At 42.6% G+C, this 27,421-nt stretch overlaps 1 protein-coding gene across 2 annotated transcripts; it reads right to left on the bottom strand.

Annotated features, from left to right (window-relative positions):
• Positions 1–1,381: 1,381 nt before the first annotated feature.
• On the bottom strand, positions 1,382–27,421 carry LOC115146303 (chloride intracellular channel protein 4-like). 2 transcript variants are annotated; one of them, XM_029688305.2, is made up of 8 exons: positions 13,303–13,540; positions 13,019–13,109; positions 12,314–12,401; positions 8,128–8,237; positions 5,566–5,691; positions 5,313–5,419; positions 3,928–4,109; positions 1,382–3,211 (listed from the first exon to the last, which is right to left on the bottom strand). In XM_029688305.2, coding segments are annotated over exons 2-8 (780 nt in total). In that variant the 5' UTR covers positions 13,021–13,109; positions 13,303–13,540; the 3' UTR covers positions 1,382–3,046. The 2 variants fall into 2 exon arrangements, with proteins under 2 accessions (XP_029544165.1, XP_029544167.1); XM_029688307.2 differs by lacking the exons at positions 12,314–12,401; positions 13,019–13,109; positions 13,303–13,540 and adding an exon at positions 26,923–27,421.

Raw genomic sequence — 27,421 nt, forward strand, 5'->3', positions numbered from 1 at the left:
ACCCCTGCACCTCTTCCTGCTTGCCAGTAGAATTGACTTGTTTGTGCAGTGCAACACGGAAATAGTTCCAATTAGGAGCAGACAGGGTCCAAAACATGATGAAGCAGCTGAAGTCTGAATGTGAAGGCATCTTCAGTTGGAAGGAGGGTGGACATTCATTCCACTTTAGTGAAAACTATGAGGAGGTCAGTTAATTAATAAACTAAGGGGTATCCACTGAAGCAAGCTAGATCTACTCAGGGTTTCCTAAAGCTAACCAGCATCAGCTAGCTTCACATTCCAGCTCAGACTTCATCTATACTACAACCGTGGATATTGCTCGTCAGCCTGCTGATAACTAGCAGGCGTGTAACTTCGCGTGCATGTCGCACATGGCTAGTCGAACGCTAAACTCTTAATTGAGACAATGCTGAAACGTTATTCCATGGGCGAGTCAATTCCGCATTTAAATTTGTGCCGAAAGAAAAGTTATCGAGCAAATTCAGCAGGCTATAGTTTGAAATAGGCTTTTATTACATATCTTTAACACCGACTTTGGTGTGCTTCTCAATACATCTTCTCCAACTTTTATCAGAAAAATTATGTCATCATACAAGTGTTTATACTGTGCGTGAAGTTTAAAATGCATTCTGTCATTACTAAATGTGTAATGTCATATTTTAACAACTTTTTTTACACAAAAACAATTGATTAATAAAAATATTTAATCAGTAGTCTTCCTCAAATGAAAGGGATGATGACGCAATCTTTGCAAGAGGGAAGGAATCTGATTTAATTGGTCCTCAAATCGTGGCTCAGTCATTTCATTCAGGGTGAGTGAAGTTCAGTGGAGGCTGGTGGGATGAGCTATAGGAGGGCTGGCTTATAGTAATAAATTGAACGTATCAAACATATGGAAACCATGTTTGACTCAGTTCCATTTATTACATTCCAATGACCCTGTCCTCCTATAGCTCCTCCCATCAGACTCCACTGGTGGAGTTAGCTGTGAGCAGGTTAGTTCTGAAGGATTCGTTGCCATATAAACTTACCTGGCTAAAAGGTGAGCCACCTCCATATGACCCGGTTTTCCCGATCAGAGTTGACCAAAGATACCTCTCTAACTCATTAAGAAAGCTAAACTTAGATATGTATTTTTGGTTGTTGAAGCGGTTAACCTTGAAATGGGCATGGTCCATCTTTGTGAAAAAATATAAAGTTAGCTGGCTAATGCATTGATCTTGCTTTGGAGTATACTCCCCTCTGCTCTGTCTCCCCTCAATCACCCATAACATAATGACATGTACAGTGACCTACTGTAGGCCCACTAGGTAACTGATTTTAGAACTTATTGATCCTGCGTTCTGGAACAGCCCCTAGCAATCACAGCTACAAACCAGAGTGCCAATAAGAGGTTTATTTCAATAAAATCAATATTGTTTAAAAAAAAATCTGGATCTTTTCTTCTGACATTGACATACACGTCATTACAGTGATTTTGGAAAACCTTCTGCGCAGGAGAAAACAAAAAAGGCCAAAGGAGATGTCTTCTAGTATTAAAACCCAAGCAGGTAAAAAATGCCTATTTTCCCCAAAATCAAACCAATAAGTGTACAAAATGTACACATTGAATTCTGAATAATCAAAACCAATATTTACAATTCCTTTTATGAAATGTGTATTACAACAAATGTCTGAAAAGATGGCGGCAAAACACGAGGAGATAAAAAAACAATATATATTTTTGCTTTATCCACACTAAAGCATTTTGGAACTACGAAAGAATACATTCACTACCTTTTGAGAGCATTTGAAATGATGAGAAAATTAAATCCTACATGATATTCATTATATTACCATTCTCCTCTCCCCGATTCCTTTTCTCATAAATATCTTTAGTGTCATCTTCCCTGATGCACATTACCGTTCCTCTGTATTCTATGGGAGAAAGATAAAGTGTGTGGTTTTTATACTTCACTAGTTTAGATAGCAGGAGTCATTCAATCCACAGTGAGACCAGAATGAATGTGCCCTTTTTGGTGGCTGGAGTATAATATAAGCTACCACTGCTGCCAGAACAACACAAGCTAAAGACTTCTCTTCATGCTTTACAGGAGAAAATAAAAAACAGATGTTATTTCTGGTAAAATAGAGCTTCACTGCCCAGAGTGTCAGTGTCTATATGGAGCAGTGATGTGAGGCAATGCAGTGATGAAGTCTAAATGGTTGTTTTTTTCTGCTAGATATGATCTAATATTTCATTGCTACATATTTCATTAATCTCAGGTTCCATTGTCCTGAGCTGAAAACATCTCATCCAAGCACCTGCTACAGGTACATCTCGGAAAGCCCTGACTGAGCTCAGCATAAGGTCAAGGAGGAAAATGGTATCAGAGCATGGAAAACATGTAGCCTTACTTCTATTATAGTTGTTGCAATTGACTTAAGCAACGCAACAGTAAAATGAAGCATATCGCACCAGTATGTCAAACTCGGTGGTTTGGCCTAGCGTCTGTCTACATGCAGTGACACCTGCCTTCATTTATCCTCTAGAGCCAAAAACACTGAATCTTTCAACACTGCATAAATCAACTCTGTAGCCAAAACACAAAACACAATTTCAGCCTTGTAATTTTCACTTTCATAGCAATCCTAAAAAGCAAATTAATATTGAACAGCTGAACGGAAAAACACAGGTTGTGACCATATTCCCACGAGGAGACAGAGGGTCAGCCGGAAGGCCACTTCATAAGGAGTGTGTTTAGATTGCCCTCCAACACTGATAAGCTCTGATACACACCAGCCTGCGTCTGATCTGAGAGATCGCCATTCAAATCATCATATCAAAGAGAAAACCTAAAAAAGTTATAAACAATGGACCGTCAGTAAACTTTCTGAGCTGCTTCATGTACTCAAGAGATCTCCAAAAATAAAAGGGAAAAGTAAGAACAAAGGAGCTCATGCATTGTGTTTGCTCTAAATTAGGAGAGAAGGAAAGGTAGTCCATAGTTTTCTTTCTCGTGTCTAAACAGACCAGTCCCAGTGTTGGGTGTAAGGGGGGGGGGGCCTATTTGATCAGCCTCTTGGCCACGTCTTGGTAGGCGATCTCGATCTCTTTGTCACTGGGGCAGGTGTTGGTGAACTCCTCGTGTGTGTAGGCGTTCTGCAGGTACTGCCAGATACCTATCATGTCCTTGGGGATGTCAAAGCCTCTGTACTTCTTGGTCACCACCTGTGGACGGAGGGGGACATTGACTAATTAATGTAGTCTTAGATAAACTTCTAGAGAAGAGGTCCCTCTGTAGGCCGAGGATGGTACAAAATGATTTGGGTAGCAGAATGCATAAATCACTAAGTGCTCTGGGCTTTGCTGTGTCAAGATGTACTCTATTTGTCCAAAATAAGCATTCCATTTTACAATAAGAATTCAGCTGTGTGTGTACACTGAGTATACCAAACATTATGAACACCTTCAAAATATTGAGTTGCGCATGGACTCTACAAGGTATCGAAAGCGTTCCACAGGGATGCTGGCCCATGTTGACTCCAATGCTTTCCAAAGTTGTGTCAAGTTGGCTGGATGTCCTTTGGTCGGTAACCATTCTTGATACACACAGGAAACTGTTGAACATGAAACTATGCAGCGTTGCAGTTTTTTGACGCAAACCAGAGCACCTGGCACCTACCATCATACTCCGTTCAAATGGACTTAAATCTTTTGTCTTGCTCATTCACCAACTGAATGACACAAATACACACCAATCCACGTCTCAATTGTCTTAAGGCTTCAAAATTATTCTTGTAGTGGATTTAACAGGTGACATCAATAAGGGATCATAGCTTTCACCTGGATTCACCTGGTCAGTCTATCTCATGGAAAGAGCAGTGAGTATACAATGTTCTGTACACTCAGTGTATAATGTCATGTTTATTGGCCTCTGCTCTAACCTTGACGATGTGCAGCTTGGGAAGAAGGTTGCAGTCAGCCAGTGTCATGTTGTCACCATCCAGGAACTTGCGAGTGGAGGTCTTGACGTCCTCAATGCTGTTGTGGTCGATCTCGTCGGGCAGTGGGGAGCGCAGGTACTCATCCAGCTTCTGCAGGGTCTTCAACAGCCCACGCTCCAGACCTACAGCAAAAAAAGGAACATTTATCATCTCTAACATTTATCATCTCTAACTAAGTTTGTTGGAACCTCTCCAGCTTGCTGATACTAAATAATGATTCATTTAAGATTGACTTCAGGTGTCCCTGGTGGTAATTACCACAACACTAGCACAACAACTATAAACTGCATATAGTAATCACAAACCAGCCTGCCTGCATTGTGTTGAGTATTCTAGACCACTTTTCAAACCGACACCACAGGATACACACAGCAGTTCTGTAGTCTGCCACGCGAGGGCGGCATTTTATAGCAAGATGGCAGAACTTAAGCTGCCTTGCTGAAGTATTTTGAGAGAGTACAGAGTACATTCCTTGATCCCAGTTTTTGGCATTATCTTGAGAGCCCAAATAAGGAGTAGTTCATACAACCAAAATAGATAGCTGGGGTTGGACTAATTGTGGCTCACTGAGCAAATTCAACTTATTGGAATGTTATGTATTCAAGCCAGTTGGAGAGTGTGTGACTGGGCATATTGTGTTTTACATTTTACAGTGTGACTGTCCTATAAATAGGGCATGCCTATCATTCAGATAGGACTTTCAGCAATAAAGTACTGTTGACATAGCCCTGAAGACATTCAAAGCCAACCATAACGATAGGTCAATATTTCCACAGGGTGGAGAATAGAAAGAAACCATACCATCCAAGATACCAGAGGACATGAACTGATACTGTGTCATAAACAGCTTACCCCAGATTAACATGGCATACAGACAGAGAAACAATAGCCAATATGACTGAGGCAAAGCTACAGTATACTGTCATCTGTTGTCTTGTACAAAACATGTCTGTTGGCAATATATTTATAGCTGTGGCATGCCTGTTAAACAAAAGCCAGGGGAGACAAGAGAGTTGCTGTGAGCTCATTTCCAGACCATCTCGCTCTGTTGTTTTTACCAGGCTGTTTGGTTGTTTCTTTAGAGAGCCCAGCCAGGTGACATGGGGTACAGGGGGACAGTGGCAGGAATGGTACTGGGGACAGAGAGAGGCCACCACAGAGAACAAAAGCTCTATGTTGACATGGTAGCCAGCCCCCACCTCCGCGTTGTCACCCAGCCACCAATGACCTCAGGCTACTACTGTCACCTAGCAACCACAAAACTGTTGAAGCACATAGGTTTATGTGTGTGCTTGTTAATTCTGTTATAGGGAGTGGAAGCTCACCTTCGTTGGCATTGGGTTTTGAGTTTTTGATGAAGGCTGAGAACTTGGCAAAGATGTCCATCCCAGCTGTGTTGGACTCAGGGTGTCTGGCACTAAGCTTGGTGAACCTAAACACACACACACACACACAATACACCTGGTTAGATCTCAAACAAGCAGAGTGTATACTGTAACCTAGGTATCTACACTTGGAGGCAGTGTGATGTGCTTAGTGAGCGTGACGAGCTGTTACCACCCAGACGAGATGACTCACTTGGGTGGGCTGAGGACATCCTCCAAGAACTCCTCTATCTTGTTGACGTCTGTCTTGACCTCCCCGTTGAAGGTGATGAAGGGAGGGTGTGTGCCTGGGGCCAGGTTCTGGAGGTCTGCAGGCTTCCTGGGAAGAGGAGAAGACAGGGGATTTAGTGGGCATGTCACAACACACTGGTAAATACCCATATCAGCCAAATGCAATGCATACCTTATACTGTGTAAAGTCCTTAATGTTGTTGAAATGTCTGTCTCGTTTTTATGGATGACTTTGCTGCAAACCCAAGTTCCCCCTGGGGGATAAAGTTTTATACTACTACTATACAACTGAGACGTCACTGATTACTCACTAACCTTTCACTTTATATCCCTATAATCCATCTGGTCTCGGTCTAGTCTTTGACAATCATCAACTATCATTAGTGTTATTCTGTTTCTTCCCAGGGCCCAGTTCTATTGCTTTCTCAGGTCATTGGAGGTGGCTGTGGCCCACGGACAGGACACAATTCCCTGTCCCAGTTCCATGCTGAACTGTTCCAGACTTTTCTAGCCCTCTCTAGCGCTCACCTCACACACACAGACCCTGGGCTGGAATTTATTTTCAACAGGGTTGTGTATGTGTGTTTGTGCATGTGTGTGTATGCCAAGTTCATTCCTCTGTCCACAGTGCTCAGAACAGGCTTGTTTTGTTCCAGGTGTCTGGGAGGTGAGATATGATGAGAACACACACAACATAATGAGGATGTGATGAAGGACCTGTCAACAGCACAAAACCCTTTGTCATGTTTCATAATGACCCACACAAACCAAATCACTAAATTACAAAGCAAAATAAAAACCTTTTTAGGTCATACAGTGTAGAAGTATTAGCATTGCCTTGACTGAGTTAAGTGACAAAATAATGTGGAGCAAATTAACTTTGATGCAGAGAACAGCCTACCACTGACCTATCCATAGAGTGCTTCACATGCAAGCCAAGTCAAAATGCAATGTGATGTGCGTACGTACAGTGGTTAAGATGTCCCTATAAGGGGAGATGTGAAACACACTCATAGGACCAACAAGTCACAGGGGCACCAAAACAGGAAGTGACCTCAACCCTTTGGAATGAGCACAGGAAGCACACTTGCCCCATGGCAACATTAAGGGGGAGGAGGTAAAAGTGTTCACTCAAGAAGATAAATAAAAAGGCTTTAATCATAGACATGTTAGTCATAGAATTGGGCCAAAAATAGTTTTCCATACCAAGGTTGCAAAATATAAGATTAGAAATCGGAATTCTACATCTTTCCTTACTAAGTGGTCTACTCACAATCACATTAATGTGGAATGGTAGTAAATCAAATGTAATGTCTTTGAGTTCCATATAGTAATAAAAAGGGATAAAATAAGACAAATTATTTTGCAATACTTTGCCTTTCTGTTGACTGAAGAAAAAGTGAAGCCTTTATCAGTCCTGGTCTGAACAGCTGAACAAAGACATGTTTGACAGAGGGGGAAACAGACACTGTTAAGTGGGCGGACATCCTCCACTGCCTTTTACAAGACCTCCAGAAGCTTGTTTCCCATTACACACCCTCACCACAGACATAGACGTACATGCGCAAATATATTCACAGACAACATTCACAGACACCGAACAACAACATTCTCAGACACCCACAGACAACATTCACAGACAACTTTCCAGTACCTTCAAAAGTGAAAAGGTTGCTCTTGGTACTACTTAGTCTTGTCTTGTCTAGATTACCCGCAGGACCGACCCTGGCAGAGGTAGCAGTGTTTCTGAGCTCTCTCAGGAGAAGAGATGCAAAGCGATAAAAAAGCATCTACGTGGATGAGCTTTCCCCTCTAAAACACTTCATCAGAGAGCCTGCTTTACACTGGACTGTCTGAGTCAAACAGCAATGATGAAAGGCCCATGGAAATGAAGAGTTCATTTGAACATATCTGAAAATAATCACACATATGCCAGCAGCCTTGGCCTGGGAAGAGGAAAAATAATCAGGTTGACTCATCGAAGGACATAATGGCTGGGTAAGGAGCTGCCAGGCAGCATTACAGTGAACATGGGGAAGAACGTTTGCTGTAGTTCCAGCCGAGGCTAAATAGTGTTCAAATGACTTTGGGAGGGGAAGATGATCATTTTAGATCCTGTTTTAGAGTAAGAAAAATAACATCTAGGGAGGAAGTGAGCACAACCTCAATTAGCCCCTCCAAAACGCAGCTTGTTTATTTTCCAGATTTCTCGGGTTTGGAAAGGTCATGAGAAAACCAAATAAGCAATTAGGGCGGTGTGCCTGTTTGAGGTGTGGCTGGATCAAAGTGTTCTGCTAGGCTACCAAGGTCTTAGTGGAGAGCCCAGAAAAGCTCTGAGAGCCAATGAAAGAGGAGAGCAGAGAGAGAATATTCCCCTGGCTTTCCAGGAGCTAGTTGAGAGCTGGGGGACTGAGCTAGCTAGATAGTGTGACGTGTGTTGGAGGAGTGAGCAAGCCAACTAGTGTGATGTCTGGTGGAAGAGTGAGCTAGCTAATGTGACGTGGTGGTCTGGTGTCTCCCTCACCTCTTCAGGTCCACTGTGGTGACGTTGAAGACCACTCCCTTCAGCCACAGGATCATGAAGAGTCTCTGGGAGAAGGGGCAGTTGCCAATGCTCTCGCCATCACTTCCCGCCTGAGAGAGAGAGGGAAAGAGAGGGCGAGAGAAAGAGGAGAAGAAGGTTAGATTAGGTAAGACTACATCAGCATTATTCACGTGGCATTGTTTTCACACAACCACAAATAAAATGCACCATGACTGGAAGGATAAGAGGCAGGGAATCCAACATGGCTGACAAAGATTTAAATGGCTCTTGTAAACTGATCACAATCAAGTTAAGGTTGAGCCTTAAAATGGATAAAAGTCTTGGAACACTGATATTATCAGACCTCTGTTCTACAATCCAATGACCAGTGGTGTTTTACTGCACTGACCTATTTTGAGCAGACAATGATTCTTTCACCCAGATTAGAGACTAGCTCCCTGAGTCCCAGAGAGCAGGCTAACCTCTGTCTCAAACCCTTTAGCACACTTCCACAGCCGCCTCCATTCATCCACACTACCAGGCAGCCAAGTGAAACACAAACCCCTGAAGTGACTGAGAGGGACTCTGAGAGGGAGCTGGAGAGCTTCTTGTTTCTTTAGACCTAAAGAGAGAGTCTGATGTATTTGAGTGGGAGAGGGGATGATACAGTATGTCTGCCAGTCTCTAATCACTGTGCTCAACCATCACCATGACAACATCACTGAAGGTATTTTGATTTGTAACACATGCATATTGATGTGTTTGATGTGTATTGAATCATGTATACAGGGCCATTCTGTGAGACAATTGGTCTCAGCATGAGTCCCTGTTAAAATAAAGGTTAAATAAAATGTCATTTATAAAATGAACAATCGACTACATGCCATCCAAACAAGAGACATGGACAAACTAGGCAACTGTTCTCAGACAATCTCTGGACGTGGGGAAAAACAAGCAACTACCCACTAGTACAGGCCCACTTTCACGTTGGGGATTTTCCTTACCCAAAATAGATCTGCCACCTTCACCTCCCTTTCATGACAAACTACTACTGTGCATTATGATAGTGTACACAGGCCTCCAGCCCCAGCAGTAAAAACGAGGCAGTGAGAGAGATATTCTAAACACTCCGCTGGCAGACACTGTCCTATAAACACACCAGAGATCTCTCCAACTACCACTGCCAGCACTCTCCCTCTCTCACTCCCGCTCATCCTCCTCAAGCTGGTCCATATCAATGATGCTCTAGAGTACAAGCAAATCCCAGTTTCCAGCTTAGGTTGTGTGTACAGAAATAGTTGTGGAAGTAAGGAAAAAACGGTAGATCGAAGAGAGGGAGTTTTTGATGCAACTATCCTCCTCTCATGTAACATTAATATGTTACACGTGTGTAGTAATTACTAAACAGGAAAGTGAAATTAAATATTCATGAGTAAAGATCTTGCTTGTGTAAACAAACATACTATAGCTGGAGGAGCCAATCGCCGTTGATTTGACTCCTACTAGTAATTAGTAGGAGATTGACACCCAAACTACACAACACAAATAATTTGACTACAATGTCTTCTCTAGGCCGTCATTGTAAATAAGAATTTGTACTTATCTGACTTGCCTAGTTAAATAAAGGTTCAATAAAACAAAACAAAAAGGATCTGACATTGGCCCCAATGTCCCAGTTCCTTATGCCTCAACTCAAGCATGGTCTCAGCCCCTTTCACACTGTCAAAATCTTTCCCCGTTCGATTTACAGAACTGGTTATGGAGTGTTCTATAGACGGTGAGCACATAGAAGAATGCCATTCTTCTCAGTCAGTGCCAGTTAATTCTGAAGAATGCCCCGTATTCATTCATTCAGAAGGACAGGGACTGAAGGTAAAAGGAGCATTAAGAAAAGGTATGTATCTTTTCTCACTGTCTATTACTTTAGCAAGTCTTGGCTCACTGAAAGGTGGCATGCTCATCAATTTGTCTCTCCTTGTCAGTCACTTTGTAGCCTACCCTCCCTTCTTCCTAGCCTCTTTCACTTTCTCATTCCATGTCTCTCCTTCTGGCCAGTGCAGAGGGCATCTTGAGGAAGAGAAAATTTCTCTCTGAGATTCAGGCCCATTCCAATGTCAAATACACTAATTAAAATGGCATACCACAGCCTTTTGAGTAATGGACTGGCGGACCTGTGCCAAGATAGGGCTGGGCTTCATGACACATTTATAAAACTTTATTTTTATTCCCATGGAGCTAACGTCCCCCTCTACCACTAAAAATCCGATAAATAATACCTATCCAAAACTTTTTTCAAAAGAGGTACGGCCTGAAGTGATCTTGTGAATGAATAGAGAACTTTGTTTCCAGAATGTTCCTGGCAGTGTGTCCAGCTAACAGCACTCTGCTGGTGTGTACAGACAGTCTGTTTGTCTCTCTGTGGTGTGGAGGCCCAGTGTGTTCTCTCTGTTTGATCTGCCTGCTGGCTGTCCTACAGGCTGGAGTTGCTGTTGTTGTTAGAGCTCAATTCAATAAATCAAAAGGTTAGATTAGATCACAGCCTTTGTTCAGTGTCCCCTCCTTATGATTCGATTCCTGTGTATGAAAGGCTTGCCATCAAATCGTATTGCTCTGTTTGGAACCTCAGGCAATTGTTATCTAACAAGAGACCAGTAGCTGATACTTGTGGGACTATAGAGACAACAATGTGTTATTTTCTACTTTTATCCAGAGAATGTATTCTTGTTGGTTACTATGTGTCAGGGGTAGGAATTACAGCACAACATGGTGACTATTCCCATGACGATCGAGACCAGACTCATAAAGAACTGATTATCATTGCACAGAGGTAACCATGTGAATGGCATCTTTCAGAATAAAATGGTATGTAAACATAAAGGACATGGGCCGTGCCTGAAATCTGTCTTGCCTACTACTTACTTAAAGTGCATACTGTGTACTATCAGTACTACATACTATTTATCACGTACTGTTTGGTAAAAAGTATGCCACAGGCAAAACAGATACTTTTGGTGCGTTCAAGACAACTGGGAACTCTAAAACAACGAGCTCAGACTGGGAAAAATCGTGACATCAGTGATCTTCAGCTCAGAGAAGTCAGAGCATGTTTTTTCCCCAGTTGTCTTGTTATGGCTTCACATATGTACCAGACAGGATCATTTATAGCCCCACCCAGTGACCTTTCACTAACACCGGAGTGTTGTTCTGGGCTAACATTAGCTAATTAGCTAGCATTTAGAACAACATATTTGGGGTAAACTTCTGTACCGTAGGTCTATGCAAGTATCAATTGAAGAGTCAACTGCAGCTTAAAAGGAATGGGAGATGAAAAGCGCTATAGAAATATTATCAATTACTGTACCAAATGGTTTATTTAGAACAAAAAATCTCTGACAAAGACCAAGAGGCCGAAGCATAAGCTTCAATAGAAAAAGTGATGCTAGCAAGAGCAGTGTGTAGGTTTCTTTTTCCTTTCAAGTTACCTAATCGTTACCAGTCACCTGCAACATGATAGCTCAGATGTATGAATGTATTTTTGAATGTTGAAAGTAAAACACCGTGGATGTACTGGTATCAAATCAAATGTTTTACAAACAAGAAACACATTTCAATGAAAAAAAACTGAAATCCCCCCAAAAATGACTTCACCAAAAACAGAAAATGAATAGCTACATTAAATTACATACAAAATACATAACTACTTCATGGCCTCTAAAATGGTCATAAGACGTGCCTCCCTGTTAGTAACCTCCTTCTCCAGACTGGACCTTTCTGGGAGGGAGAGGAGCCCACAGCTGCACCTTGGGAGGATGAGGAGATGATGTTCATAACCGGTGGGGTGATGGAGTGGCAGCCCCCCAGCGCCTTATCCATCACCACTTCTAGGATGCAGCTGTGGCCTCCCCTCCCTCAGTGCTGACTCCAGTGGGGGGAGCTTTCAACTCCTGAAAAATGATCACGTTCAGCATCAAACATACTACATGTAAAGACCTGGTATTATGCCAGTACATTTATCTGGGATACGTGAACCTTTCTAACATGTTTCTCTTCACACTTATATACATGAATGTGCAGTTGAAGCATAGGAAATATTTTTGGAAAGTTTTGGTGCCCTCAGAGAAAAGGGTAACTTTATTAGCCAAGTACAGCACGGCAATAAATGTCAAGCTAACATACAGTAGCATACTGTGTATTTTTGCTTAAGGTTCTCCCACTTCTTTTTCACCCATGCAGGTAATAGTGGCCCCTCCAGCTCACACTCCTTCACGTAGATCCTGAAAAGACATAGGATCAAGTACAACATTAACCAAAACATGAGCAAAGTAGAGTTGTGTGAACTTTTTGTAGATAGCCAGACTGCCACATACATTATCCAATTGGAGCGCCAAAGTGAAACAGTAACGAGTGCATGTTACCATTACTTACACCATAACAGGTTGTGTGCAATGAAACTAGACCCAGTCAGGAGGTAACCATTCAGGTATAAACTAATATTGCATGGCATGAACACTACAATCAGCTCAACGCAGATGAACCAACGTCAGGAGAACTAGAAGAGTTGTTGGGACCAGCACCGCTGTTGGGACCAGCACCGCTGTGGAAAATAGGATTGTAGCCTACCGCGTTACTAACGTTATAGCTAGTGATATTTACAAGTAGCAGCTAGCTAGCTAACATTAAATATGTTAGCTCATTAAATATAGTTGTCGCTCAACAGCAAGTAACCCTGTAGCTAAGGTTACTGTTCTAACAGTTAACTTCTAGACCTACTAAGGCATGTAGCTAGCTAAAGGCATGGCAGGCAGCAGGCTGCAGATTTGTTTTCAAATATCTATGTACTATGTACGATGAAATAGTTGTGATAATTTTAAGGAGAACAAAAACTACTTACATTTGAACACCACCGTAGAAGCTTTGCTATTCGCCATCTTCCAAGTTATTTACTCAAAACTTGCGGCCCCTCCACTTCCAATGCAATGTGTCTGTGAAATTCACAAAAAGTGTGCAGCGAATGCGTCATTGCGTTGTTCCCGCTATTCGTTCATTTCAGTTGGGCATCACCATATCTAATTGACAGCAGATGATCAACTGTCGTCAAATCCGAAATGAGTATGACATCCAGGCATTTCAAGAGTATTTGATTTTCAAATGGTCACATACTCAAAAACAGCCTACTTTTTAGGACGAAAGTATTGGTATTTGGACACCGTCGTGTATTTCAGCCATGTTTAGTATATGAATGGAGTCAGCAGCAGCTTTAGGAATGAGCTCATCTCCTCTCCTCAGGCTGCAGAGCCAGTGGTCAGAGATGGCCAGCCACAGTGCAGCAGCCGAGAAACCCTTTCTCTGTGTCAGAACATGGCAGGGATGCTGTCTACTGGAGCTACAGCAGCAAAGAGCAGACACAGCCCTCCGACATGTGTATTTCCGGCAAAGAACCTAGCCCTAGTCTGCTATTTCTACTAAGACTCCCGCAGCCCTACCTTCTCTGAGACAGAGGAGAGGGGAGGGATAATGGTGTAGGAGGAGGGATTACAGGAATAGAATAGACTGGTGGAATTAGCATAAACCTAGTTAGAGAAAGGGAAACAAAAAGGCTAGATTGAATGGGTGAGAAGTGTCTAGGGGAAAGAAAGCAGAGCGCAAGCCACACCCTTCTCAGCACTGTGAGCTTCAGAAGCAGCATGCTGCTTGGCACTCTCCTCTCATCCTTCTTCCACAACCTCAAACTGTTTTTATGACATAGGAACAGAGTATGTGAGCGGAGTTGAGCGGTTGGCAATCCAGCTCATGAAGTCACTCCATGTCCTTTCCAACTGCTCACTCCACGCTCACAGGACGAAAAAAAATACCGCTCCAAATTCGCACCGTTCATTAAAATCACAATTTAACCAACGTTTTTGTGCCTACCTGGACCTGCCATTTGGGTTTCATATTATTTGAATGAAAAGTATTTGAATAAACATTAAGGTGAATGTAAGAAGCGCACATAATTTGAAATAGTCTACATGTCACATTAAATGTCACGCTGTATAAATGATTGGAGAAAGGAGCAGGAATTCGTAAAAGGGGATTTTAATACTCGACCCAAAAATACATGCCATGAAAGGCACTGGGATGAAGCCCAAAACAAACACGTACACAAAAACACAGGGCTGTAAACCCAAACAAAAGAGCGAGGTAAAACCTCTAATAAATACACAGGATGAGACCCATAATAACAAGTGCACAACAATACACGGGACTAGACCCATAACAACGAGTACACAATACACCCAGCACGAAAACCAAAACCACAGGTGGTGACAAGACCCACAAATTTGGGAACAATAACCGACAAGACAATTGTGAAAAGAGAGCACATGTATACAATTACTAATCAGGGGAATTGGAATCAGGTGTGCGTAATGAGACAGTTCAGTGTCACTGTAACCCCTGTCTGAAGCCCTTAATTGTCAATTAATCATGGCTTAGTTCTGTCTCTCTGAGTGGTGAAACAGGCCATCTTAACACTGTTCTCTCTCAAGTTTCCATTGCTCTGAGCAGTGTCTCAGAACCGTTACATTCAGCAGTGTGAATACAGAGGTCCTTGTGGGGAATAACAAGCAGGAATATGGAGGAAAGGCACAGAGCTCTTTTGTTCGTGGACAGTTCTGTGGGTGTCAATGGATAAAAAACAGACCAATAAAATTTGAAGTGAGGCAAGAAATTATTTTGGGCCAGCACCTAATATGGTCATGAGATCAGTTTCCAGAAAACAAACCAGAATCTGGGATTCAACAGTAATCGTAATTTCATATGTTATATGTGGTAAAAAATATATATCAATCCCACAGTACTTATTTAGAAATATTACTGAACAAGTATCATTCACTACACGAAATAGCCTAGCACTATCCATTTATCTTCTTACTTTTCATGTTAAAATTAGTCAGGAGTTGCTGATGATTGCATCATATTCCACATAAACTCCTCAGAGATTACACATTGTCCCAATGTTCTTTTGGTTTGAATAGGCCCATTTCACTTACAGCAAGCAACACGTGCTACAACAGCTGGCAATTACCAATGAACGTTAGGCTTTTGATATCAAAGTAATGAGAGAACCTGAATCAACAGAGACACGGATCGACACGTGTATGCACACACACGCACACAAACAGTGACGTCACACACACACACAGCTGTCTGTCCTTTGGAGAGGATGACTCATGCCGAAGTCACAGAATTTCCAGGGACGCCCACCGGCGCACAATGAGACCTCAGTCAGTCCCCCATCTACAGGAGACACACATAACTGCCATGTCATCAGTGGAGAGGTCATAGATCATGATATCACTTCCCCCCTGACACGGTCTGATGGTAGAGCTACTGGTGTAAAGACAGTCTTGAGCCATGTCAATACTGATGGTACAGTAGATCACAACTATATTGAACAAAAATATACATGTAAAGTGTTGTTCCCATGTTTCATGAGCTGAAAAAAAAGTGCCAGGATTTTTCTATTCGCACAAAAAGCTTATTTCTCTCAAATTTGGTGGACAAATTTGGTTGCATTCCTGTTAGTGAGCATTTCTCCTTTGCCAAGTTAATCCATCCACCTGACAGGTGATGCATATCAAGAAGCTAATTAAATAGCATGATCATTACACAGGTGCACCTTGTGCTGGGGGCTTATGTTCCCTCTAAGCTGCTTGCGTGTGCAGGCACACAGTGGCCCAAGACTGAGAGAAGCATGAGATTGAACTCAACTCAACTTTCTTGAGTTTTCCCTGTTATTTAACACTATTCATGTTTCCCTTTACTGTGGCAATTGTGATCGAATCAACGCAATATTAGCCACTTTCAATGCAACATACCGAAACAAAACAAACTATGCAAGAGATAATGTTGTAGGCAGAACGCATCAGAGTAGGATTCTATTGAATACGACTCAGCCCGTACTCTACACAGACCAATGCAGCATAACCAATCAGTCAAGTAAAGAGCTTTTTTTGTCTTGAATGGGCAGTGTTGTATTTTGAGACAGGCTTTAATAAGCTAAGTAGCCAATAGTCAGAGGGTAGTAGAATTTGTATGATTCTCTGTAATAATGGTATTGGAATAATAATGCATTTCTTTTGTAAAGTGGTTTCTTGCATCAAACAACACAAAAAGCATGTTCAGTCACCTCCTTGTCTGAAGGACAAGTAGATAAACAGGTTAATGTCAAGCCAAACATGTTTTTTTCAACAACAACAAAAATTTAGTAGGCCGACATTGAACATCCCACATTGGCTGCTACTGTAGGCTGAATGACAGAACCGCTATTCCCATGTTAAAATGTTATGGGATGCATTTTCTCCATAGTTTTTGATGGTAGGCCACTCTGGTAGGCCTACATTATGACCAAAAGCCACAGTAGCCCACTTGGCCACTGTTAAAACTGACTTAAAGCAGGTACAGCCTCAAGTGTTCACAGTAAACGCGCGCTGGAAGTTGCACAGAATTTTCACAATGTTCAAGTTTTCTCAGTGCTGAAAACAATTTGAGGGAACATTGCTGAGGACAATAAAAGGCCACTCTAAAATGTGCTGTTTTGTCACACAGCACAATGCCACAGGTCTCAAGTTTTTAGGGAGTGTGCAATTGGCATACTAACTGTAGGAATGTCCTCCAGACATCTCCAGCTGTTGCCAGAGAATTGTACCATAGTTTTAGAGAATTTGGCCGTATGTCCAAACGTCCTCATTACCGCAGACCATGTGTAACCACACCAGCCCAGGACCTCCATGTCTGGCTTCTTCACATGTGGAATCTTCTGGAAGGGGCACTTAAATGGGGAAAAACAGATTCTTATTGGCTGGGTCTAGCTACCAAGTGGGGCGGCAGGGTAGCCTAGTGGTTAGAGTGTTGGACTAGTAACCCCCAAGCTGACAAGGTACAAATCTGTCGTTCTGCCCCTGAACAGGCAGTTAACCCACTATTCCTAGGTTGTCATTGTAAATAAGAATTTGTTCTTAACTGACTTGCCTAGTTGCCTACCTCATTTGGCTGCCTTTCCTTCCAGTTCTCTGCTGCCAGTGACTGGAACGAATTGCAAAAATCGCTGAAGCTGGAGACTTATATTTCCCTCACCAACTTTAAACATCAGCTATCTGAGCAGCTAACCGATCGCTGCAGCTGTACATAGTCCATCTGTAAATAGCCCACCCAATCTACCTACCTCATCCCCATACTGTTTTTATTTACTTTTCTGCTCTTTTGCACACCAGTATCTCTACTTGCACATCATCATCTGCTCATTTATCACTCCAGTGCTAATCTGCTAAATTGCAATTCTTCGCTACTATGGCCTATTTATTGCCTTACCTCCTCATGCCTTTTGAACACACTGTATATAGACTATTTTTTTCTACTGTGTCATTGACTTGTTTTGTGTTATTGGCTTGTTTATTGTTTATTCCATGTGTAACTCTGTGTTGTTGTCTGTGTCACACTGCTTTGCTTTATCTTGGCCTGGTCGCAGTTGTAAATGAGAACTTGTTCTCAACTAGCCTACCTGGTTAAATAAAGGCGAAATAAAAAATAAAAATAAATGATCAATGGAAACAGGATGCACTGGAGCTCAATTTCGAGTATCATAGCAAAAGTTGTGAATTCTTATGTAAATAAGGTATCTGTTTTTTATTTGTAATAAATTATATTTTAAAAAAATGTACTAGTTTTGGCTTTGTCATTATGGGGTATTTTGTGTAGATTGATGAGGATTTAAAAAAATGTGTAACATTTTAGAATAAGGCTGTAACGTAACAAATTTTGGAAAAAGTGAAGGGGTCTGAATAGTTTCTGAATGCACTGTAGTTAGCTTCAGGATATTTTATTAAACTGGCTACTCAGCCTTTTAACTGGTATACACAAACAGTGTATTTTTCTCACGCCCCATAACGTTTTATGGCTAAGAACATCAGCAAGAAAATCATGAGACGTCCCACTCCGCCTCCCTCTCTCTCAGCAGCTCACTTTAGGGATTGTATAAATTACCAGTCAGGTCATTTTCATCAGTGCCTTTGTAATAACGATCATCCACCTAACCTTTTAAAAAGTCCTCCTCATTGAGGCCAAAATACTCCACTCAACCAAAGTGGTGGGAGATCAACATTTTAGATCGGAACCGGTAGCATGTCTGTTGTTTTTCCTTTGGAGAGTTCTGCCCAGTCTGCTCCAGGCCTAATTTTAGTCAAATGACGGTCATATCCTCCCCTTCACTCACACTTAACATTCTAAATTGGGTGGGCTCAAATTCAAGCCACACTTTTACCAAATATGGAGCTGGCCGGCTGGCCAACAAGTGCTCCGCTGCTCTCCTCTCGTCTCTCTCCCAGTGACACAGGAGGAATTTCCTCTGGGAAGGGAAGGGCCACATCATGTTATGTCACGCCTACTCTGGGCTGGACAAGCATGCAGACTGGGCTGGGAGGACTGGGCTGGCTGAAGTTGGGCTTGGTTTGGTGGACTGGTATCGGCAGAGTTGGCTGAGGTGGGCCTGTTACTTGGAAGGGAAGGGCTGGGACAAAGGCGGACTTGGCTATGGCTGGGTGGCTGTGGCTGGGTCTGTGGTCCAAAGGCTGAGAGTGTGGAGGAGTCAGACCCTACGGGAAGGAAATGCAACACACCCTGGTGTGCCTCTGAATCATGTGGACGTCATGGAGTGGAAACCAAACATCTCCCAGACAGAACCTAACGTCTCCCAGACAGACAGACCTACAGAGGTAGTGGAGGTTAGGCTTGCAACATGAAAGGTTAATTGGGACACTGACCGAGTGGTGGAGAGGGATCAAATTTAGCTGACTGAGTTATCAGTAATATGACCCATTACTCTCTCCAGGTTTAGAATAATAACACAGTATAAATTATAACTGAAAGTCAGGGATGAAGTTGAGTGAAACATGACTCAAGTAAAGTAAGAAGCAAAGAATAAGACAGAAACAGGGGAGGGAGAAAAAGAGAGAGACACATGCAGGAGACGTGAAGATGAAACCGTTCTGCTCATCTCCCTGTGACTGTCGTTTAAAGAGTTTGTTCCAACACAAACACTGAGGTCAGGCTGTGCTGTGACTCTCCACCGCCTTACAAAATAACAGACCCCAGACAGATGACTCCGAGACACACACTGCATTCCTCACCGACCATCCCAGTCCCACTCACTCTGTACACACACAGCATTAAAACACTACATGTATTCTTCAACATTAGTGGAGTCTGGGGAGGGGAGGATGGTTCATAATAATGGCTGGAATGGCGTGGTATAAAACAGATGAAAACACTGTGTTTGATACCATTCCATTCACTCCATTCCGGCCATTATTATGAGCCATCCTTCCATCAGCAGCCTCCACTGTTCAACATGCATATGATAGAGGCAACATCAATACAAAATATGGTGGTTCCCTGAAAAGATGGCTAGTCTAGACCACTTTAAAGAACCACCCTTTGGCTCAAACATTGTACTATGGGGGTTAGCCAGTTTGACATGGCAGCTAAGCTTGCACCATGGACACACAAACAAACACTAGCCTCATTGCTCATTTTAAGCATTTGGTCCAACTGGCCAGAACACCAGACAACCCACCTTTCACCTACTGTAGCGTTTCATTCTGATCCAGAGTCTGGCACACACACAAAGATGTCCCAAAGCTTATGAGCTCATTCTTACAGTAACAATGCCAAGTACTGTAAGTGGTTGACTTGAGTAGCCCATCCACACGATTGTAAAAGGTGTAGAAGTATAGGGTAAATTGTATAATTACCATACTATGGACCTAGTGGCTAGAACAGTTCACCCACTGACACTGAAAACCAAACATGGTTTTAAATGACAGAGAAATTGATGTGGATAGAGTGAAGGAGGGAGTTGGAGGGATGGGTCCGGTTGGTCCCTTGCTACTCTACTCTCTGTTTGGATAGCTCACTAAGGGTTATCTACACTAGGCATGGCTCAGTGTCGCTCATTTTACTAGTGTGTTGCTGTGAGGATGCAGGCAGCATGTGAAACATGAGCAGAGGGGATCGGGTAGTGACAGATTAGGTTACACTGCCTGCCCCGAGGGTAGATTCCCCTCATTTCTGAGGTTGAGCACTCGAGCACCCTCTTAGCGAAGTTGATGTAACAGAGAGCTAAAGATGTCAGAGGCCATGTCTATTTGTAAACTTGTTTAAATCTGATCTATAAAGTTGTATTTCTGTCTGAATTGTTGCCTGCCCTTTCCCAACACATCCTAAACACTTTGCTATGTTCCCCCCTCTCTTCTCCATTTTCTCACTCCCTATCCATCATTCTCCCTCATTTCTTGTTGTTCTAAGTCAATCTTGTTTCCTGTCATTGGTCTACAAGAGAAATGCCTCATTAGCAGAGGGCTTGCTTGGGACCAGAAGGATTAAAATGGCAACTTCCTCCCAACAGGCACCAAGCCTTTCCTCTGAACAGGATGGCATGAGCACACAGACACACAGTATCATAAGAAATCCCCTAATCTTGTGTTGTGGTACATTGCTGGGTCCATTTGGCCAAGGCCCAGTCCTGACAGTTTCAATGATGAAGCATTTTGAAGCCCAAATGCTGGAGGAGCAAGTCCATAGTGCAGAGAAGAGCTACCGCTTACAGTTAACAGCAGCGCTACACAACAACAGACCATTAATCTTTGTCCCCTAACTCATGATGCTGACTGCAGCAGTACAATAGTGCTTGGGGAGAATAAACTGCTATATTGATTTGATTATAAAAACTGGCTACTCTCAATTGGCTTCAAATTGTCACCCCGGGGTAGAAAGAATGTCTTTACGCTGAAAGATTCAGGGGCAAATTAAGATTGACATGCAGAAAAAAAGGTTGAGGGCAAGTTAATACTAGAATATACTTGTGAGGCCAAAAAACAGTTCCATTTATTGATGGTGTTTTAACTGGATCTTACAACATAATGACATGACTAAGCAGAGGCAAAGATTAAACAAAACATATTCAAGCTATTAAAATATGTTCCTAATAATTCTCATGCCAAACTATTATTAACATTTGATGGAAGATCTCACATTACATGGAGTCACATGCAATGTGCTATTTAACAGTAAACAAATTGACAACATAATTTCAGTATGCTTATAGGGAAGGACACTCAACAAGCACAGCACTTACACAAATGACTGATGATTGGCTGAGAGAAGTTGATGACAAAATGATTGTGGGGGCTGTCTTGTTAGACTTCAGTGCAGCTTTTGACATTATCGATCATAGTCTGCTGCTGGAAAAAAAAATGTATGTGTAATGGCTTTACACCCCCTACTGTAATGTAGATAAAGAGTTACTTGTCTAACAGAATACAGAGGGTGTTCTTTAATGGAAGCCTCTCAAATATAATCAAGTTAGAGTCAGGAATTCCCCAGGGTAGCTGTTTAGGCCCCTTGCTTTTATCAATTTTTACTAACGACATGCCACTGACTTTGAGTAAAGCCATAGATAGACACTATGTATGAGATTGACTCAACACTATACACGTCAGCTACTACAGAGACTGAAATGACTGCAACACTCAACAAAGAGCTGCAGTTAGTTTCAGAGTGGGTGGCAAGGAACAAGTTAGCCCTAAATATTTATAAAACTAAAAACATTGTATTTGGAACAAAACACTCACCAAACCCTAAACCTCAACAAAATCTTGTACTAAAAAATGTTGAAATTGAGCAACTTGATATGACTAAACTGCTTGGAGTAACTCTAGATTGTAAACTGTCATGGTCAAAACATATTGATGCATTAGTAGCTAAGATGGGGAGAAGTCTGTCTATAATAAAGTGATGATCTGCCTTCTTAACAACACCATCAACAAGGCAGGTCCTACAGGCCCTAGTTTTGTCGCACCTTGACTACGGTTCAGTCGTGTGGTCAAGTTCCACAAAAAAGGACTTAGGAAAATTGCAATTGGCTCAGAACAGGGCAGCACGGCTGGCCCTTGGATGCACACAGAGAGCTAATATTAATAATATGCATGTCAATCTCTCCTGGCTGAAAGTGGAGGAGAGATTGACTTCATCACTACTTTTATTTATGAGAGGTACTGACATGTTGAATGCACCGAGCTGTCTGTCTAAACTAATAGCACACAGCTCGGACACCCATGCATACCCCCATGCATACACACACACACACACACGATAACATACACACTATACATACACATGGATTTAGCACTGTAGATACGTTTTAGTGGTGGAGTAGGGGCCTGAGGGCACGCAGTGTGTTGTGAAATCTGTGAATGTATTGTAATGTTTTTAAAATTGTATAAACTGCCTTAATTTTGCTGGACCCCAGGAAGAGTATCTGCTGCTTTGGCAGCAGCTAAAGGGGAACCATAAGAAATACAAATAAACTCAGCAAGAAAATAAATGTCCTCTCACTGTCAACTGCGTTAATTTTCAGCAAACTTAACATGTGTAAATATTTGTATAAACATAACAAGATTCAACAACTGAGACATAAACTGAACAAGTTCCACAGACATGTGACTAACAGAAATTGAACAATGTGTCCCTTAACAAAGAGAGGGTCAAAATCAAAAGTAACAGTCAATATCTGGTGTGGCCACCAGCTGCATTAAGTACTGCAGTGCATCTGCTCCTCATGGACTGCACCAGATTTGCCAATTCTTGCTGTGAGATGTTACCGTCACTCTTCCACCAAGCTCCCTGCAAGTTTCCGGACATTTCTGGGGGGAATGGCCCTAGCCCTCACCCTCCGATCCAACAGGTCCCAGACGTGCTCAATGGGATTGAGATCTGGGCTCTTTGCTGGCCATGGTAGAACACTGATATTCCTGTCTTGCATGAAATCACACACAGAATGAGCAGTATGGCTGGTGGCATTGTCATGCTGGAGGGTCATGTAAGGATGAGCCTGCAGGAAGGGTACCACATAAGGGAGGAGGATGTCTTCCCTGTAACGCACAGCGTTGAGATTGCCTGCAATGACAACAAGCTCAGTCCAATGATGCTGTGACACACCGCCACAGATCATGACAAACCCTTCACCTCCAAATCGATCCCGCTCCAGAGTACAGGCCTCGGTGTAACGCTCATTCCTTTGACGATAAACGAATCCGACCATCACCCCTGATGAGACAAAACCACGACTAGTCAGTGAAGAGCACTTCTTGCCAGTCCTGTCTGGTCCAGCGACGGTGGGTTTGTGCCCATAGGCAACGTTATTGCCGGTGATGTTTGGTGAGGACCTGCCTTACAACAAGCCTATAATCCCTCAGTCCTGCCTCTCTCAGCCTATTGCGTACAGTCTGAGCACTGATGGAGGGATTGTGCGTTCCTGGTGTAACTCGGGCAGTTGTTGTTGCCATCCTGTACCTGCCCCGCAGGTGTGATGTTCGGGTGTACCGATCCTGTGCAGGTGTTGTTACACGTGGTCTGTCACTGCGAGGACGATCAGCTGTCCGTCCTGTCTCCCTGTACGGACATTGCAATTTATTGCCCTGACCACATCTGCAGTCCTCATGCCTCCTTGCAGCATGACTAAGGCACGTTCACGCGGATGAGCAGGGACCCTGGGCATCTTTCTTTTGGTGTTTTTCAGAGTCAGTAGAAAGGCCTCTTTAGTGTCCTAGGTTTTCATAACTGTGACCTTAATTGCTGTTAGTGTCTTAATGAGCATTCCACAGGTGCATGTTCATTAATTGTTCATGGTTCATTGAACAAGCATGGGAAACAGTGTTTAAACCCTTTACAATGAAGATCTGTGAAGTTATTTAGATTTTTACTAATTCTCTTTGAAAGACAGGGTCCTTGGCAAACTTGCTGGCAGAGAGACAGCATACAAAGGTAACATACAAACTAAAGATTGAAAGCATGTCATTTCTGGTTTCATCTGTGGGAGTCATCTGTATTGCTTCATGTTTCATTCAGTAACTAAGGTATATGGGTGCTGGGTGATTGAGTGGCCATTGTGCATTTGTCTGCCTATAAATGGCCGATGCCCTGAGTCTCGAGATAATATGAGTCATCAAGGAAAAGTGACCACACTTCCAGAGAGGGTAGTCAGGAGGGATGAGTCAGCCTGAGGTGTGGTAGGGCTGGATGGGTACAGTAGGGGTCAAATGGGATTTGAGCCATCAAAATGACACCAATGGAGTCTTCAAGCCTTCATTAAAATCTCAGGCTGGGTATCATTCTGCATAACCACGTGCAGTTCAACTTTCTCTTGGCCAGATATCCCAATTACAGTTTGCAAACCAACTGTCTCATATGAGCAAACAGATGGCAGACATTACTAACTACCTATTTGACTGCTATGAGGAGGAATCAAGAGCCAACTGAGATGAACACCATTTACTTAGAATTCACACTCCTCAACATGCCAGCTAGCACTACTGCTCCTTGTATGTGTAGGCCTACTGTAAAACAATAATTAATCTGCAGGGGATCAAGGGTTAAATTGACGTCAGGTTAATTCTGCATTCCGCATCTATAAAGCCTTGACGTCTGAACTCACTTCTACAATCCAAACAATTTCCATAGACTCCTGGCTAAACCAACAGTAAACCAACAGTAAACAGTGTAAATCCCGGACACTCAAATTAGCATTTGGATTTTAGTTTACTATGTTTCACACACCCGGACAATGGGGGAAGATCTTGTGTACACAAGTGCAGCAGAGAAAGATCACACAACACAGTAACAGAGGGAGACGTGCGGGAGAGTGGTTGTAGCCACATGTGTGGCGTCACCAGGGATGATGTAACTGCTCCTGAATGCGAGGGGTGGCTCACTCTGAGGTAGCTAGCTAGCCGTAGCTGGCTGTCGCTAACACCACCCTGTCTTCTGTTATGCAGTGAAAGCCCAGTGGCCAAAGGCAAACAGTCCAGCATTATCAATACAAAACACTCATCCTCCCTCAACAAAGGCCTCTCTCCTGGATGCTGAAGATCACCTCTGTGTCAGTAGATGAGAACAAAGGAGGATAAAGAGAGAGAAAGAGAGAGATCCCATCTGTCTACTGAACCCAAGCACCGAACAGAACTGGACAAAGAGTTTTTGACCAATCTGTGATAACAATTAGGTCTAGAGTTGTCTCTGTCTCCTTTCTCACACAGGCCGATGAAGAAGGCAGACTGCCAGATCCTGTGTCCGCCATAACTGCAGTCATATTACAAAACGTTAACGATCTGACAGATCATGAGTCTGTCTATTGCCATTCACCCATTTCATGCAGAAAAGAGACACATGTATCAAGATCTCACTGTCAGCAGCATCATAACCAGTGATGATCATAATCACTAGTGAAACACTGCTTGGAGGGGGGCAGTGAGTTTACATCACCATTAAAGCTTGTTTGCAGGCAAAAGGCCTCTGACGTTTTTCCCCTAATTGAATTCAGGCCCCCAAACCCTCTCACCCCTCCATTCCCCCGGGGTCACACCCCCTCGTCCTGTTTTCCCTCTCCCGCTCGTTTGCTCGTTTCCCGCTCTGCCAAGCAACTGGCAGAAGAAAATTAAAAGCATTTACAGATCACAAACAGGGTTAATGGGAGTTTATAAAATATTTCAGTCCTATTCTAAGTCAGATATCAGTCTGATGTCCCAAACTTTCTAGTCTAGTTCATATACCTTTTTTAAAATGAGTAACTTTACATTGATCAAAATGCAAGTTCAAAGAGCTTCCTCACATACACTACAAGCTGTATTACTTCATCGCTAATGTATGCCAACTAAGAAGGGGGAGGTATCCTCATTCTGGCAGACTTGGTGAGGGAGAAAATTGTGGGAGCCAAATGCTTCTTTCCCTTTCCTGTGTAAATTTCAGAAGTTTACTCTCCGACTTCTTATAAACTTGAGGAGGGGAAAGTCTGTTTTGTTGCATTTATTTGTACCACACCACCATCACTATCAGCCTAAGCAGGACCTAATAATAAACATATGACAGTAGTTGTATAGATATTCATTCTCTCTCCAATTGACAAATATCACAAGTTTCATCCCCCTTTCAAGTATGCCTCGACATGACAAAATAACAACTAAGCTCCCAGATATCCCACGACCGGAATCCTGTATTTAAGTCTAGGGCAGCAATTCTTTTGACCACAATGCGACCAAACCGTGCTACAATGTATGGTTTATCGATTGATTGAATGCAACAATGTTCCGCTGATTTAAGGGCTATTGCTGAACTTTCAATTACATTTACAATTCAAGCTTATACATAAAAAAAATTGTACCAAATCGAGACACACTTGAAAGGGGAGATGCTTTTTTCTTCCTCTCCCTCTTATGATGGGAGAAGAGGGCCGTGGTATCCGCCCTACACGTCTGACATAAAACCACATGGCCACACATTCGGAAGTTTCCACAAAAAAAATGAACCTACTGAAATTGTGACAAATCTTAAAACGCTTGGGCAAACTTATCACCATGTTATTTGCAAGACTCGTTGACTTGTGTAGACCTATGTACAGTAAACTACGCTTCTCCAGGCAACCGTTTTTGCAAGCAAATGGCAGCAATATAACTAAAACCAAATGGTACATAAATAAGGACAGCCCACTTTTGTAACTGTCCTACGCACTCCAATAAATAAAAGTATATATTTTTCTACTGATAAATCCACAAACTACAAAATATATTTGTCAATTTAGGCTTAATAATAATTATGCTAACTTATTATTCAGAAGAATATTGATCATTAACAAACTAAACTTTTCCCAATGCCGAATGCGACGGCCGAAAGAGAGCCTGCTACTGGACAATCTATTCAGGGACGTACCTTCACAAAGAGCTCGATAACGGGTTCGTTATCCGCCTTGATTCCATTATGGGGTACAGACAGAGACATTGTGAACTAAACTTAGAAATGTTCCAAATGAAATATATATTATTTTCCAACAAACTTGTATCTTCAGCCTACTCGCTCTTCTTCGCCACCCTCTTTCCGCGCAGTATTCGGATAACAGCTTTTCCAAGGCTAGTGACCAGCTGGACAATCGCTGCAATTCTCACACAAGAGTGCTGAGGTGCTGGGAGGAGAAAGTCGACCACGAATATAGCAATGTGCTATTGGTGCAGCCAGTCTACAAAACTGACCGCTTTCCTCGGTGTTCAGCGATCGTTGATCTTCAGTCTTTTTGATTGCTTGAGTGCTGGAGTAGGATGAAGAGAGGAGGACGGGAGGGAAGAATATTTAAAGGCGTGATGTCCTCTGCAGAGCAAACAATACAAATGTGGGCAGGGTTTCAGAGAGGAGTCTTGATGGAGGAAGGATGCCT

The sequence above is a fragment of the Oncorhynchus nerka genome, linkage group LG18, assembly GCF_034236695.1.
Source record: "Oncorhynchus nerka isolate Pitt River linkage group LG18, Oner_Uvic_2.0, whole genome shotgun sequence".
Classification (NCBI taxonomy): domain Eukaryota; kingdom Metazoa; phylum Chordata; class Actinopteri; order Salmoniformes; family Salmonidae; genus Oncorhynchus; species Oncorhynchus nerka.

Bases quoted from the DNA above. Each gene is read 5' to 3' on its own strand.
- LOC115146303 (XM_029688305.2), bottom strand. The intron at 4,110-5,312 runs GTGAGCTTCCAC...TTTTTGCTGTAG, and splicing joins AAAACCCAATGCCAACGAAG to GTCTGGAGCGTGGGCTGTTG. The intron at 3,212-3,927 runs GTTAGAGCAGAG...CTCCGTCCACAG, and splicing joins CCAAGCTGCACATCGTCAAG to GTGGTGACCAAGAAGTACAG.